General features: G+C 41.3%; 1 protein-coding gene across 2 annotated transcripts in view; it reads right to left on the reverse strand.

Moving 5' to 3' along the window:
• The window catches only part of GRAMD2B (GRAM domain containing 2B), a 67,912-nt gene extending 59,609 nt beyond the window's left edge, over positions 1-8,303 (reverse strand). The window contains exon 1 of one of the 2 annotated variants that reach the window (XM_087429860.1): positions 8,046-8,303. In XM_087429860.1, the coding sequence (XP_087285986.1) occupies positions 8,046-8,128 (83 nt within the window). In that variant the 5' untranslated portion in view covers positions 8,129-8,303. The remainder of the gene's footprint in view (positions 1-8,045) is intronic. The other variant, XM_004420259.3, reaches the window with a different exon arrangement.
• Between the last annotated feature and the right edge of the window lie 8,355 nt (positions 8,304-16,658).

Consider the following 16,658-nt stretch of genomic DNA (forward strand, 5'->3'; position numbering starts at 1 on the left):
CCATATGATGGAATACCACTCAGCAATAAAAAGAAATGAGCTACTGACATATGCTACCTCATGGATTAACCTCAAAAATATGATGTTAAGTGAAAGAAGCCAGATAACAACAGACCACCTGTTATAAGATTCCATTTATATGAAAGCCAAATTTATAGAGATAGAAAGTAGATTAGTGACTACCTGGGGCTGAGGGTGGGGGTAAAGGGGTGGGAATGAGGATTGAGTATAAATGGGCCCAAGGGGTATATTAGGGGGGTGAAAATTTTCTAAAACTGGGTATGGTGATGGTGCATCACTCAGTAAAGTTTCTAAAGGTCATTAAGTTGTACACTTGAAGTGGGTAAATTTTAAGACATGTAAAATATATCTCAATGACCCTTTTAAAAATAATCTGCATCTTGGGACATCATGTCCCATTATGAACGTGGGAACCTCTGGCACACCAGAGTGACCAACGAGAGAGCGCATATAAATTGGTTTACCTTAGAGCCGGCCCTGTGGCGTAGCGGTTAAGTGCGTGAGCTCCGCTGCTGGCGGCCCGGGTTTGGATCCCAGGCGCGCACTAATGCACTGCTTGTCACGCTGTGCTGTGGCAGCGTCCCATATAAAGTGGAGGAAGATGGGCACAGATGTTAGCCCAGGCCCAGTCTTCCTCAGCAAAAAAAGAGGACGATTGGCATGGATGTTAGCTCAGGGCTGATCTTCCTCACACACACACACACACACACACACACACAAAATTGGTTTACCTTAGGGAATGCAGTTTAAGTTGGTTCTGCTTCTTTTCTAAGGGTAAATAATCAAACTTAAGTTTGGATAAAGACACTCTCTTTTCTTTAAGGAGAAAGAGTAATTATTAAGATAGTTGTGGAGAAGTCTCTCTCCAGGACCTGTGCTTTAGGCCATTTGAAAATGTGTGAAGTGCCTAAAGCCAAGCATTTAAAGAATTAGAAAGATGTTGAAGGAGGGTTCTATTGGAGTTCAGCAAATGGAAAACAGTCAGCAGTTTAAAGATGTGGAGCCATGAGAGAAGAGCTCAGTGCCAGGAGGCAGGATGTGGAAATCAGTGCATCACAGGTAAAAGTACTGGACAACAGATGTAGTAATACCAAATCAGTAAGTAATATTTAAATAAGCTGGTAGGTCACTAAATAGTTAAGGCAGGAGATCCTTTTAGCATAAACTAAAAACCAAGATGCCATGTTGGATTCATGGAAATGCTCAGGTGCTGTCAGAAGTATCCTCAGTGAGCTGATGGAAAGAACCCTCACTTAGAACGCTAGTGCATGCGACTGTAAGAGTTTAGGCCTTTTGAGTTTTGACTTTTTAGTTTAATTACATTTTATCATGCTCCTACCCCCACTCCATAGCACGTCCCAGGCCCTCAACAGTGAGGACTAACATAGCTATGGTTTATGGAGAGCTGACAACGTCAGGCACTAGGTGAAGTGCATTTCTTACATTTCCCATCCAAACTTTAAAGCAAGCCTATATGAAACAGCTGACTTAAGAATTCCCCTTTACAGACGACAAAACCAAGTACAAGAGGTGCTGAGTAACTTGCTAGGGTCACAATTCTAGGAAAAGGGAAAGTCAGATTTCAAATCCTAGTTTCCTAGAACCTGCATTCTTTTTTTTTTTTTTTGTAGTTATCTCAAAGATTATTTATTGAGGATCATAGTGCCATGGATTATCTTTTTTTAAAAAATTATTTTGGGCCGGCCCCCTGGCTTAGCGGTTAAGTGCGCGCACTCCGCTGCTGGCGGCCCGGGTTCGGATCCTGGGCGCGCACGGACGCACCGCTTCTCTGGCCATGCTGAGGCTGTGTCCCACATGCAGCAACTAGAAGGATGTGCAGCTATGACATAAAACTATCTACTGGGGCTTTGGGGGAAAAAAATAAATAAATAAAAATCTAAAAAAAAACAAAATTATTTTATTGAGGTCATATTGGTTTATAACATTGTGTAATTTCAGGTGTACCCCATCATATATCAGTCCCTGTACAGACCGCATTGTGCCCACCACCGATAGTCTAGTTTTTATCCGTCACCTTACATATGTGCCCCTTTACCCCTTTCACGCACCCCCAACCCCCTTCCTCTCGGGTAACCACTAATCTGTTCTCCTTATCCATGTGTTTATCTTCTACATATGAGTGAAATCATATGGTGTTTGCCTTTCTCTGTCTGGCTTATTTCACTTAATGTAATATCCTCAAAGTCAATCCATGTTGTTGGAAATGGGACGATTTTGTCTTTTTTATGGCTGAGTAGTATTCCTCTGTATATATATACTACATCTTCTGTATCCATTCATCAGTTGATGGGTACTTGGGTTGCCTCCACATCTTGGCTATTGTGAATAATGCTGCAGTGAACATAGGGGTGCAGAAATCTCTTTGCATTGTTGATTTCATGTTCTTTGGATAAATACCCAGTAGTGGGATAGCTGGATCATACGGTATTTCTATTTTTAATTTTTTAGGAAATCTCCATACTGTTTTCCATAGTGGCTGTACCAGTTTGCATTCCAACTAGTGTATGAGGGTTCCCTTTTCCCCACATCCTCGCCAACATTTGTTATTTTTTATCTTATTAATTATAGCCATTCCGATGGGTGTGAGGTGATATCTCGGGGTTTTGATTTGCATTTCCCTAACTATTAGTGATGTTCAACATCTTTTGTGCTTAGATGTGCCTGTTGGCCATCTGTATATCTTCTTTGGAAAAATGTCTCTTCAAATCCTCTGCCCAGTTTTTGATCGGGTTGTTTGTTTTTGTGTTGTTGAGCTGTATGAAGAATCTGCATTCTTAACCACTTTATGTACTGCCTTGACAAATCAGCAATTTCATATGATATTAACCTCTAGTCTCAGAGCTGATTTGGTTCGTCAAATTTTTTTCCCAAAACATTTAAACCAGAACACAGTTTACTTCTCTCCATCTTTTCAAACCTCTCCATTGTTTTTTTATACTTTCTATTATAATTTTTTCTTCCTATCCCAAAGTTTATATTAAAAAGTGCGGTAGGCAATCTGTCAGATTTAGTAACCTGGAGATTAAAATTAAAAAAGAGGGGCTGGCCCGGTGGCGCAAGCGGTTAAGTGCACTGGCTCTGCTGTGGCAGCCTGGGGTTCGCCGGTTTGGATCCCAGGTGCGCACCAACGCACCGCTTGGCAAGCCATGCTGTGGCGGCGTCCCATATAAAGTGGAGGAAGATGGGCACGGATGTTAGCCCAGGGCCAGTCTTCCTCAGCAAAAAAAGAGGAGGATTGGCAGATGTTAGCACAGGGCTGATCTTCCTCACACACACACACACAAAAAATTAAAAAAGAAAAAATACGTGTACATACACACATATGGAAAGACAGATAATATATAGATAATATATAATATAGAGATTCTCTTGCTAAATGGAAACTTTCAAAGTTCGGAGTTAAGCAAGCACTAAGAAATCAAGCTATACTCAATAATTATTTGTTTTTGCTCGTCTTGCTTCCAATTCAAGATCAATTCCCAACTTCAACTCTTATTCTGCTTGTCAAGTATCCCCAATATGCTATGCATAAAGACAGTACAGTTGAATGATAAATGCTTTCACTGCAGGTAATATATTTTTACTTGACTTCACTATTTAAAGTTGCAATATGTCCCTAAAATCATTATTATTTCTTGATAATACCAGAGACCTTCCTTTTAAGGTAAATGTTTATATTGCCCACATCCACCCTCTCTTTCTCTATATATAGAGTTGAATAAATTTCTAGAAATCTTATGTCCCAAGTTATTAAAATTTAAATGTTAAAAATTCAAATTGCATTATAAATATATGTTACACTTGATGTAGTTCATTATTTGAAATATGAATCAAGATAACTTTTGCCCAGAAATATACCAGCATTAGTTTTAGATGCTTTTTGAAATTCATCAAAAGTAACCTGGTCATATTTAGCTCAGGGCCAGTCTTCCTCAGCAAAAGGAGGAGGATTGGCATGGTTGTTAGCTCAGGGCTGATCTTCCTCACAAAAAAATTAAAAAAAAAAAAAAAAAAAAGTAACCCGGCCATTACTAAATCAGATTCAAGAGAGACTTTTAAGAAATAAAAGTGTATCTCACAAAATGTGTGCCAAAAAGTTAAGCTATGTTAGACCTGTCTATGTATTGAGAACATAAAATTCAGAATGAAAAAGGTAATGAAAGTGGGGAAAAACCAGAATCTCAAAAGGAAACAAACAGCTAAATTACTAACTCTTGGTAAGAAAAGGGGTACGTTGTATTTTTTAATCAAATATGCACTTTGGTGATGAATAAAATCTTCAGCCTCACTTCTCGCACAAAGATGAATAAATCAACCTCTGCTCTCAGGCAAGTAAATGTACCTAAAAATTCTGATTGCTACTGATAGAAAATTTGATTAAAAATTTTTAAAAGAGTAGAATTTCCCCTGAGAATGAATGTCAGCTATAAGCATATTATATACCTTAATTAGGGGGACTGGGGTCTCAGCCTCCCCAGATCACCAACAGATGGTTATTGAAAGTGATTATTTGTTGGGCCCTTTGAGATTTCAATAAGGAAAATTGTGATTGGAGTTTGCACATATTTAGGGGAAAGTTAACAAATATACACAGGACTAGTGTGTGAGTTAATATATGTTAACAACTTAAAATAGCACCTTGTATATATTAAACGTTCAATAAAACTTGTTAATTAACAGTAATAACAGCAGCAGCTAAATTCTATGGGGCTGACCCATACATACAGCATGAGCGCTGATAAGGAAGAGATGAGCATGGCCAGTGATGAGGGAAGGCTTTAAATAAAGGAAAACCTGAGTCGATTTCTAGAAGTATATTAAAAGAAAGGAGACAGGGAACTGCTTGAGCAAAGTAATAGAGGTGAGAAAGGAAGAATGAAGGGAACTTCATTCAGGCCTGCGTTTGGCACACCTGTTCCTTATTCACCTGCATTATGACCTCTTAAGTATAGGGCTGCTGGTATGATTTGTTGGCTATAAAAGATGTGTATGCTGGCTAGGATTAGGAAATGAGGTTGAGATGGTCTGTATGTGTCCAGATCATTAAGAGTCTTAAGTTCTTGGCAGAGGAGGCAGTTTTTTAAGAGGAGGTCATGGAGGGCCATCACAGGTTCTGAAGTAGAGGAGTACAGATGAAGTATTCAAGTCCAGGCTCTAGAGTTAGGAGTCTTGGACTTGAATTTGAGCTGTTCTCCTATTAACTGTGTCTCTGCCTACTTGCTTAACTTCTCAGAGCTCCAATGTTCTTATTTGTAAAATGGAGATCCCAATAGTATCTACCTCATTCTGTATGAACATGAATGTAAAGTGTTGAGCACACTGCCCATCACATAGCAAGCATTCTCAATAAATGCCAGCTATTATTACTTAGGAGGCCAGGTTCTAGCTGGTGAGGCCTATGTGGGTGTAGTTACAGACATAGGGAAATGGGGAGGAGCAAGACATTCTAACACTCTTAGAAGAAAATGTCCATTGGGACACCTGGACTTCAACAATTTTGAGCTTAGTGACAATTCATCTAAGTTACAAAGTTCAAAACAGAAGTTAGACTGGGTTTCTAAGCATAAAAGTTTTGCTACTCAAAATGATTTCAAATATGGAATTATCGCACTAAAACATCACTGTGATAATGTATCTACCTCTGTCTTAAAATTACTCGTATTCTGTTACCAAAGCAAGAGTTTAAGAGCTCAGAAGAAGAGTGTCAAAAATGTTAGATTGAATCAGAAGTGACTTCAGTAGGCCTGGAAATTACCACTTTGTAGGGAAAAACAAACAAAACAACCAAGAAAAATAAAACCCAAGAGAATTTTACCAAAGACTGCCAAAGGGATAAACATCCTGACTATGGAAAAGATTCAGTTATAGGCCAAACTTTTTACACTATCTTGTTGGTGTGATTAATGTGACGATGGCCACCAATGTCCCTTGAAGTACAGTGATATACATATGTGCCTCTGCTCAACACTGCTCTTAGAGTTCCAGAAGGGCAGATACCAAATCACATTCACTCTTGTATTCCCCACCATTACTGAACAAATGGGACATATTCCAACATTTGTTGAACTGAAATAAATTTGTGAAACCGGCTGTTCCAAACGAAGGGCTGGCTGTTTGGGGCCTTGAGCATGGAGGGGGTTAGGTGCATATTCTACAAAATTATTTTCCCAGCATCTGAAGAGTTTTACGTTAATATAATTAGTCTAAACGCTACAGTAGCATTTACTGCTGTGTTGATCTTTTCCAATCAAAATGATCTCCTTAACTAAGTATCTAGACTACTGGGAATGTGAAGATTTAAAACTTCGTAGCTATATGGTAGACTTGAATCATTCTGCTTTGTGTAACTGGAACTAAATACTGCCTTTGGATGAGTTCTAGACTAGGAGTTGAAAGTCCCCCTGTCACCTCCAACATCTGAAATGGTGGTAAGATTATCCACATAAGATTATCCACATTACTATCCACATTTTCCTTTCAGAGAAGGACAGTATATAAAAGAATGATTAGGTGCAAAGGAAATGGATGCTGTTTGCTAGTTCATCTTTTTCTTGGGCTTGAATTATTAGTATAGAGTTAGGATTTTATTTTTGGGTGAGAAAACAAAAACATTTTGTGAGGGTTATACCTCTAGCGATTTTTTTGTCATCTTTTATCTATTGTAGAGGAAGGAACATCAGCTCGATTCGACAAAGCTGGGAGGGCAAAAGAATGAGCAGCCAAGGAAAGCAGCCACTGGAAGAGAAAACGATCAACGCCTCTGAAATTACAAATCAAAGCAGCTAATAAATCTATTCTTCTTTCAAAACTTCAGCCCAAACTTCAACAGATACACACGTGGAAAATGCCTTTATAAACACAAGTCATTACATGGAATGAGGCTGTGTTTTAAAAAATGAGTAAAAGCTGAAATAATGAATGATGGAGATTAATCTTCATTACTAAAATTTTTATCATCTTGTTATACTAGTATCAGTAAAGCATCTTAGGTACCCCCAACAGCTTGGTAACATAAAAAATATAATTGGGCTTCTTTATTTATCTTAATATCTTATTTAGATATTTATCTTAATATTACTTAATGTTATAGTGATATAGCAAATACTGAAAGATTCTTTTCCTTTTTGAAAGAATAATGTTTGGGAATAACAATCATGTAAATAATCATACTTCTGGATTAAAAAAACCCAAAGTAGTACAGGGGAAGATAAGTTTCAGTACAGGAAGTTAATCCTTGTGATCAAAATATTTGAATTTTCAGTTTCTTAAACCATAAGAATTTATAGGTCAATGTGCAAATCCTGTTATGCACATGAATCTCATAAGATAGTCATAACCAGTATGTGAACTGTTTTATTACACGTTAGTTGTGCTCCCCCACTCCACCCCTACACCCTCTCTCAAAAACAAGTATGTAACAAGTTTAAGTACCCAACCAAAGGCAGGCAGGCAATCTCTGAGGGGAAAGATAAAGCGTATTTTACGTTTTCCACTACTTTTCCCCTCTCTTGAGGGGCACAGTGAAGGGGATGGAGGAAAGACACTCTCAAGCTCTGAATCGAATGACAAAAAACACATCATTGTGAAGCTAAGGACCAGATGACATCTACGAGACAACCGCATCTACCCGCACGTCATTATGAAGTAAAAACAACAGAAATAAGTGTTCGCGCTGTCTCTTGACACGGCTGAGAGATCTGAGTGGTTTCCGCAGCCCTCCCTCGGGAATTATAAAACACCAATAGTGCTTTCGGCTCAAAGAATTCACATCCCCACCGGCCTGCAAGCTACAGTACATTCCTGAAATGCTCCTGTGCTTTCTCTACTCCAGAATCTGAGGAAAAAAAAGACACCCGGCGCCACGGAAAGAGTTCAAGCCTCAGGCAGGGCTCTCCATGTTAAAGTTCCAGAAAACCGTTTCCACTCCCAACTCGGCCCTGGCGGAAAAGTTCGGGCAGCGCACTTTCTGCCGCCTCGGATGGGTCTCAGCTGAGCGTACTTACTGGGCCGAGCCGACTTTGCTCTCTTTCTTCCCGAGCACTTTGGCAGGCTTGGTGTCTTCCACATCTTGCTGGAGCTCAGTCATCAGGGCCGCGTCTGGAGGGCACCTTCAGACCTCGGCGCGCCTGCAGTCTCGTCCGCCTCCTCCCCGCCGCTCCCAGCGTCCGGGGCGCAGGCCCAGGAGCCGCGCCGCGCCGTGCCCCGCGCCCCCCGGGCGCTCGGCGCATCCAGGCCGGGCGAGCGCGGCGGGCTGCCAACCTGCACACGTTCGAGCCCGAGCGATTGGGCCGAGCGAGCGTGGAAGAGCCGCAGGGAGGGAAGGGGAGGGTCGAAGCGAAGTGACAGCCTCTTTCCCCAACCCAGGAGGCCGAGGAAGAGAAAAAGGAAACCTGTTGAACTAGTCTTTCTGGGGGAGAGGAAGCTAATTGGCCAAGCAGGTGAAACATTTGCCTAACAAGGCACCATCCATTTAGCCTCCTATGAAGTTGGGCTTTTTTCTACCAGGACTGTAACTAGGGGATTTTAAAAATGGGCAGCCGGCTGCAGATACAGGAAATGGGAACGACTGAGGGAGGCTCTCTCTCACTCAGATGCGCTGTGTCGGCGGGCCTCTGCCCCTGCCTAAATTATTCAAACAGGATATTGCCTCGCTGAGGGCTGCCTCGTCGGGGTTTAACAATAGGTCAGTTCAATAACAAAGGTAATAAAAGGTGGTTGCTTTTAGTGGTCGCCTGGCTAACCCTTCCTAGTTTTGTGGAGGGAGAAGCGTTCATCAAAACCTCATTAGCAACTTATTTACTATGCACTCAACCAATAAAATGAATGCTTCCTCTTTCCCGCCTTTTGGTGAGGTTTTAACTTGCTGGTTCTGTCTGAAGTTTTGCATCTGAAGCATCTGTGAATTCATTTAACCAGTTTTTGAGAGCTACTATGTTGCAGGCATTATTCTAAACATTCACTTCTTATAGCAAATAACGTATGTGTGGTGGTTTTCTAATTTGCTACAGAGTAGTTGAGAATAAGAAAAACTAATATAAAATCTTGTTGTTGGAAGCCTAACTTTAAAACAATTACATAGTGGAGTATGAGATGGCTGGGGAAAAATTACTAAGTCTGTGCTATGGTGTTGCAAGTCCTTCATTTTTCTTTTAAAATTAATTTTAGATTTAAGAATAATTGCAAAGAATATGCAACCATAGTATTAATATATATGTATATACGTGTGTGTGTGTGTGTGTGTGTAAAAGAAAACACCTACCCTTCTAAATAACCTCGAACATTTTGGAGATGAAAGCCCTCGCCAAAGTTTTCTTGTTTCCACTCTATCTACTGGCTTATATCAGCAGGCCGGAGAATAAAAGCATCTTTTTGTAGCCTGCTTGTTCCAGAATTGACTCTCGTGACACTTGAAAAATAAGCAAAATGAAAAAGTTTACATAAATTCCGTGAGAGCTGGCCTGGTCAGGTCTCTGTCTTTTGCTTCCTGACCACTGATCCCCCTTACTCAGGGAGGCTGGCTTGGCGGGGTGGGGAAGGCTCTGGGTGTCATGGAGACTTGGAAGCCCTCTCTTCAGTGCCCATAGCTGCCTCTTCCTGCAGACATTACCGACACCTTCACCTCCGAGTCCCTCTTCTAGCTCCCCACCCTACTTGGGACAGGGGTGGGATTGGAATATAGAGGAAGTCGTCACCCTCTCAAACTCTGGGTAATGACTGTCTCCTTAAATCTCAGGTGCCCTCTAAGCCACCCCCACTACAGAGCTCAGTCCAGAACCGACTTTTTTTGCCCCCTAAGTAATTTTTTTATTGCAGTAAAATATACATAATATTTATCATTTTAACTATTGGTAGTGTACAATTCAATGACATTAAATACATTCACATTGTAACTGTCATCACTATCTGTACCCATACTATTTTTTATCATCCCCAACATAAACTCTGTACCCATCCAACAATAACTCCTCCTTTTCCACTCCTCCCAGCCCCTGGTAACTTCTATTTTACTTTCTGTCTCTATAAATTTGTCTATTCTAGGTACCTCATATAAGCAGAATCATACAATATTTTTCCTTCGGTGTCTGGCTTATTTCACTAAGGGTAATGTTTTCAAGGTCCATCCAATTTGTAGCATGTATCAGTACTTCATTCTTTTTTATGGCTGTATAATATTCCATTGTATGTATATTCCACATTTGATTATCCATTCATCTGCTGATGAACATTTGGGTTGTTTCTATGTTTTGGCTATTGTGAATAATGCTGCTGTGAACACTGATGCACAAATATCTGTTCAAGTCCCTGCTTTCAGTTCTTTTGGGCGTATACCTAGGAGTGGAATTGCTGGGTCATATGGTAGTTCTATGTTTAACGTTTTGAGGAACCATGGTTAGACCTCTTTTGATACGTGAGTAAGGTCAAGTGTTCAGAGCTTCCCCAGCATGGGCTTATAGCACAATTCACAAGCACTCGGTTGCCCTGAACTTGTTCTTTAGTGTATGGGCTGAAGACTTGCAATAGTGTGGTCTTAAGTGAGAAAGGAGGGGAGAGGGTGAGGATAGGGGTGGGTGGGGAAAATAGCAGATAGTCCTTTCCTAGAGTGCAGAGGAATTCAAAAGGAGCAAGTAAACTACATTATTTTACCTAGTGATGTTTGCTTAAGTTTAAAAGACATTGTCAAACAGCTTCCTAATTTGGTTATCCTTGGGGCTATTGTACAATAAAATGGAATGCAGTATTTAAAAGGCAGCAACAGACAAACGATAGGGGAAATTTCATTTAGTGTGACAAAACAGAGAGGTAAGATTATGTCTAAAATATATTTTAGAGGGCTCTTTGATTTTGCTCTATCCAATAAAAGACCCTTTACTTTTCTTCCTCCAAGCTTCTGGGAACATAATTTCTTGTTTCTAATATCAAAGAAGAGTGCTAGCTGATACTTTTTCCAGTAATTGAAGCAGGTACAGTAGAAAATGTCTAACCCATCACCTTTCAGTAGATAGGGGCTTCTGTTCAACAGCTTAGAGTATGATCAAATGTTGGTCTCTTCTTAACTCTGATCAGATACACTGTGCATCTGTCTGTAGTCACAGGGACAGAGTTTGGAGATCTGAGTGGAGGTAAGGTTCCAATATATGGTCAAGTAGTTTCCTAATTTATAACACGTGGCAGGGTGTGTATTTATTAGCCAACATAAGTACACATAAAGTGTCATCACATTCCTGTAATTTTATGCATATTGTCTGATGACATGGTTTAGATGTTGATGCTTTTATCAAGATGTAAACTGGAAGCTCTGTAATAATTTAACTATGTATAATATTTAATATATCAATGTCATAAGTCAAAGAATTCTAGGAACACTCATCACACCTGTTTTCAATTGAAAGTCAATTCCTGTTTTCAATTGAAAGTCAATAGCCAAAGGAGAATTAAATGGGAAAAAAATGAGAGAGTTCAGAAGAGAGCCATACAGTGATACTGAAGAACTTAATTATAAGGCTTTATAAAAAAAAGTTATAAGAATGAAAGTCGAGAAGCATTACCTGAAGGGGATCTTTATTAAATCATTTCTATCAAAAATGAAAGAAAGTTTCCTGATGAATATAGCCATTAAACATTGGAATGGGAGTCTATAGTAGGCTATGGAATCTCCTTCTATAGAGGGCTTTGAAAATAATATTTAAAAAAAAATCAGGGGCTGGCCCCGTGGCTTAGCGGTTAAGTGTGCACGCTCTGCTGCTGGCGGCCCGGGTTCAGATCCCAGGTGCGCACCGACGCACCGCTTCTCCAGCCATGCTGAGGCAGCGTCCCACATACAGCAACTAGAAGGACATGCAGCTATGACATACAACTATCTACTGGGGCTTTGGGGGAAAAAAATAAATAAATAAAAATTTAAAAAAATCAAAGAGAATGGTTTTAAACCAGTATCTCCCAAGCCAAGTTATAACGCAGATGCGGAGATTTTAAATACTCTATTTCTCTTTTTAGGGATGAGGCAAGCACTAAGCTTAGCACCTGTGTTGAGAGGTATAGGCAAGATGGTAGGGGCTTACTGGTTGAGGGGCAGATGGTAGTTGGAAAACACTAGTATAAATCTGGTTCTGTGAGAAAGGAGGAGTAAAAAAACTCTTTCAGTTCAATAGTCTTTTTAAAAATTGAAATAAATGATGCCACATTAAAATCTATCCCAGGGGGCCAGCCCTGTGGCTTAGCGGTTAAGTGCGTGTGCTCCGCTACTGGCGGGCCAGGTTCAGATCCCAGGCGCGCACCGACGCACCGCTTGTCTGGCCATGCTGAGGCAGCGTCCCACATACAGCAACTAGAAGGATGTGCAACTATGACATACAACTATCTACTGGGGCTTTGGGAAAAAAAAAGGAGGAGGATTGGCAGTAGATGTTAGCTCAGGGCCGGTCTTCCTCAGCAAAAAAAAAAGAGGAGGATTGGCATAGATGTTAGCTCGGGGCTGATCTTCCTCACAAAAAAAAAAAAAATCTATCCCAAAGTTTTAAAATATATGTCTACTTTCTGTATGGTAAATGTTACAGATCACAGCATGTGAAGTGGGGAGGCCGCTGAGACCATCCAGTACAGTGGTTTTCACACCAGGTTCGTAGGGAGTCTGGGGCTCTTTGAACTAGTGAGGAGAGGAGCTGGCCTTTGAACTTAGGTCTTCTGTCTCCAGTGCCTGCCTCTTACCACTACTTCAATATACAGCCTCTTCTACTTCAGTTAGAACTCTCCTACTTGTATCTCTTTCATATATTTGTGTTCTGTATTAGTTTCTGTCTGAGGGGAGGGGAAAAGTTTGCCTGCCACACACTAAACAAAATTGAAAAATCGAATCCCCGCCATAAGTTTTCAGAGAAGAACCTGAGCTTCAAAGAGTTGAGTGTCTTGGCCAAAATTACAATGATCCCATGAGGACGAAGTCTCAGCCTCCCTGACTTCCAGTGGGGTAGTTGTAGGGGTGTAGGAGAGTGAACAGTGCAAAACAGAGTTTGTTAACGGCAGAGACACGTGCCTTATAGGAGAGTGTGGGGGTGGGGGACCCCAAGGACCCTTCGACATACGTAATGTTTGTGGGGAAAGAAATGTTGAATCTGGAGCTATCTTTGGTGGCTGCATTTTGCAGTTATTTATTGCTGCATAACTAACCATCTCAAAGCTTGGTGGCTTAAAACAATAATGTGTTATTTTCCCTCATGTCACAGTGGATTGACGGGGCTCAGCTGGATGGTTCTCACTTGGGGTCTCTCATGCAGTTGCAGTCCGATGGTGCCCAGGGCTGGAGTCCTTTGTAGATAATACTGAGCTGGATGTGCACTCCCAAGTCTGGTGCTTCATCTGAGAAGGCTGGAATAGCTGGGGACTAGCTGAGCATTTTAGTCTCTCTCCATGGCCCTCCACGTGGCTAGTGTGGGCTTCCTTACATCATGGCAGTCTCAGTATAGTTGGACTTTTTACTTGGCGACTGGCTTCCTCCAGAGCATATGTTCCATTATACCAAGGCTTCCTGTGAGATAGCCTTGGACGTCAGGCAGCTTCACCTCTGCTGCATTCTATTGGTCAAAGGTGAGCCACAGGGCCAGCCCAGGTTCTAGGCAAGAGAACTACACAAGGTGTGAATACCAGGAGTCTAGTCCGCCAGGGACCATCTTTGGAGACTAGCCACCACAGTGTAGATATTAGATTAGGCCCTCTGACTATAGATAGTTTGTCACTGGGCATGTGAGTAAATGGACATGTCTAACAGCACTGTTCTAAATGCATGAGATACAGAGGTCAACAAAATAGGCAAACCCCTACTGCTGTGGCTCTTACATCGTAGTGGGAGAGACCAAAAGTAAAAAAAGTAAGCACATAAATAACAGAGTTTCAACAGATAAGAGATATAAAGAAAAAAAGAGCAGAAAGCCATGGAGAGTGGGGGAGGCCTGTTTTACATGGGAAGATCAGGGAAGCCTCTTTGAGAGGTGACATCTCAACTGAGACTTGAGGGAGGGGAAGGAGAAAGCCATGTGAAGTCCAGTGCAAAGTCTATGTGCCAGCCAGGGGGAAGAATGTGGGTAAAGTCCTCAAGGCAGGACTGAGTTTGGCATATTCTAGGAACAGCAGGAAGGCCGTTGTTCTCCACTATGCCTGCTGTATGAGAGAAGAGAAGGTTGGTGGGAGATGGTGTCACAGAGATATCTTCTCTGCCCATTTGTTTATTATCTGTCTTCTCCCACAAGAATGGAATCTTCTCAAAAGCAAGGATTGTCTGTTGTGTTCGCCCCTGTATCTGCAGTGCCTGGTTCATGTTAGATGTTCAATAAATATGTGTTGAATGAATGAATGAATCATCGGCTGGTTGTTTCCAACCAGTGGTTCTCAACCATACTCCCCTGGAACTCTAGCTGACATGAGATGTTAATGTTGAATAATATTGGTCTTTTTTCAATTTGCAGGGGAAAAAAAGAGTGAATGAAAAAGAAATATAACTTAAATCCTCCCCATCCCCCAACTTAAAAAGGGAAACCTTTGGCTCACACGACTTATCACTTGTTTGCTAGTTGACGGCAAGTGCTTCCAACAGGTCAGAGAGGCCCCGTGACTCCCAGATGGTCTAGCTCTGGAGCAGGTCCAGGGATCACAGTTTATAATCCACAGGCAACAATTTAAAGTTATGGAATTGCTCATATTTTCTTAGACAAACATTCATCCAGCTACTTCCTCTCCTTGTTTTGGGAACTAATGATCACACCATCAGTATGAGGACTGGCCTTTCTCCTTCCTCGCACCCTCGTTTGGTGTGTTCTGTTTCCTCCCTGTGAAATGTTTTGACAATGCAGTCCATGCAGTGCAATCAGCACATTGTTTCAAAGCAGTTAATATTTAATTATTAGTATCTACAAGTTACATTTTTTCTTTATATCACCTATATTGCACAATTTTAATTGCTTTTTCTGAATTTTCTTTTTTTCTACATACTTTCATTGTATTATTCTTTTTTGACAATTCCTATTAGCATCTTATCTTTTTTCCAGTCTGTTCTCTATGTGGCACTATTCACTTGTTAAAATTATGTAACAAATAAGCTAGTAAAGAAGGAACAAGGGAGAAGAGAACGCAGAAAACACTTCAGGCAAATAAGAAAGTTTTTCTATTTCTTTCAAGTAGATTTTTGCTTTTACTTTTTGGCTGAATCTTTATAAATAGACTCTTCATTTGAGGCAACTTGTGCAGTCCATCTGTCCATCCTTCCTTCCTTCCTTCCTTCCAACCAACATTCTTTTGATGCCTTTTGTGTGCCAGGCTATATTCTGGGAGATGGAAATATAAAAATAAATAAGGGGGCCGGCCCGGTGGCTTAGCGGTTAAGTGCACGCGCTCCGCTACTGGCGGCCTGGGTTCGGATCCCGGGCGCGCACAGACGCACTGCTTCTCTGGCCATGCTGAGGCGGTGTCCCACATACAGCAACTAGAAGGATGTGCAACTATGACGTAAAACTATCTACTGGGGGGCTTTGGGGAAAAAAAGGAGGAGGATTGGCCATAGATGTTAGCTCAGAGCCGGTCTTCCTCAGCAAAAAAAGAGGAGGATTATCACGGATGTTAGCTCAGGGCTGATCTCCCTCATAAATAAATAAATAAATAAATAAAGAAATAAAGAAAGAAATAAAGAACCTGCTTGCTATAAGTGAGGTTTCAGTCTAGTGGGAGGAAATTCAATAAACAGATATTTACAAAACATACATACACAGAACTTTAGTCAAAAACTATCATGTTCATATAGCATAACCAGACACTTGGACCAAGTGACATCATGATGTCAAATGATGGGAAGGGGCGGGAGAGGGTCATATGATGCTTGGTGTTCTTCTGTTTTGGATCACACACAAACCACCCCCACTCCCTACCTTTACCCCCTCTCCCCCAACTCCCACACACATCCGCACTACTTGTCGAAAAGGCCTAGGCTGGAAGTCAGGAGAACTGGGCTCTAGTCCAAGCACTGTGCTTTGTACCACAATGTGAATCTGTTAATGGAATACAGCACTGAAGTAACGGAATGCTGGCCTCCAGGAAAGGACCCTAGACCTCATGGTTACGGCAATATCACTTTCCGCCTTACATCGATCAACTATAAGAACAGGGGAAAAAAACTTTTTCCACAGAAATGTTGCATTTACCAATTGCAAAATGGCAACATTAAATCAGTTCCATGAGGAGAGAGCAATTACCGAAATCTATTCACTTGGGAAGCTAAGTGCATTTACCTTCTTCCTATAGGGCTTCTTTGTATTAGTTTCTACTTTCAAAAGTTTATCAAGGGGCTGGTCCGGTGGCGCAGCAGTTAAATGCGCACGCTCTGCTTTGGTGGCCTGGGGTTTGCAGTTTCGGATCCTGGGCGCGCACCGACGCACCGCTAGTCAAGCCATGCTGTGGTGGTGTCCAATATAAAGTAGAGGAAGATAGGCATGGATGTCAGCCCAGGGCCAATCTTCTTCAGCAAAAAAGAGGAGGATTGGCAACAGATGTTAGCTCAGGGCTAATCTTCCTCAGCCCCCCCCCAAAAAAAATAAATAAAAGCTTATCAGGGGCCAGCCCTGGTGGCATAGTGGTTA

This window comes from Ceratotherium simum, chromosome 4 (assembly GCF_057802395.1).
Source record: "Ceratotherium simum simum isolate JZ-2026a chromosome 4, ASM5780239v1, whole genome shotgun sequence".
Taxonomy (NCBI): domain Eukaryota; kingdom Metazoa; phylum Chordata; class Mammalia; order Perissodactyla; family Rhinocerotidae; genus Ceratotherium; species Ceratotherium simum.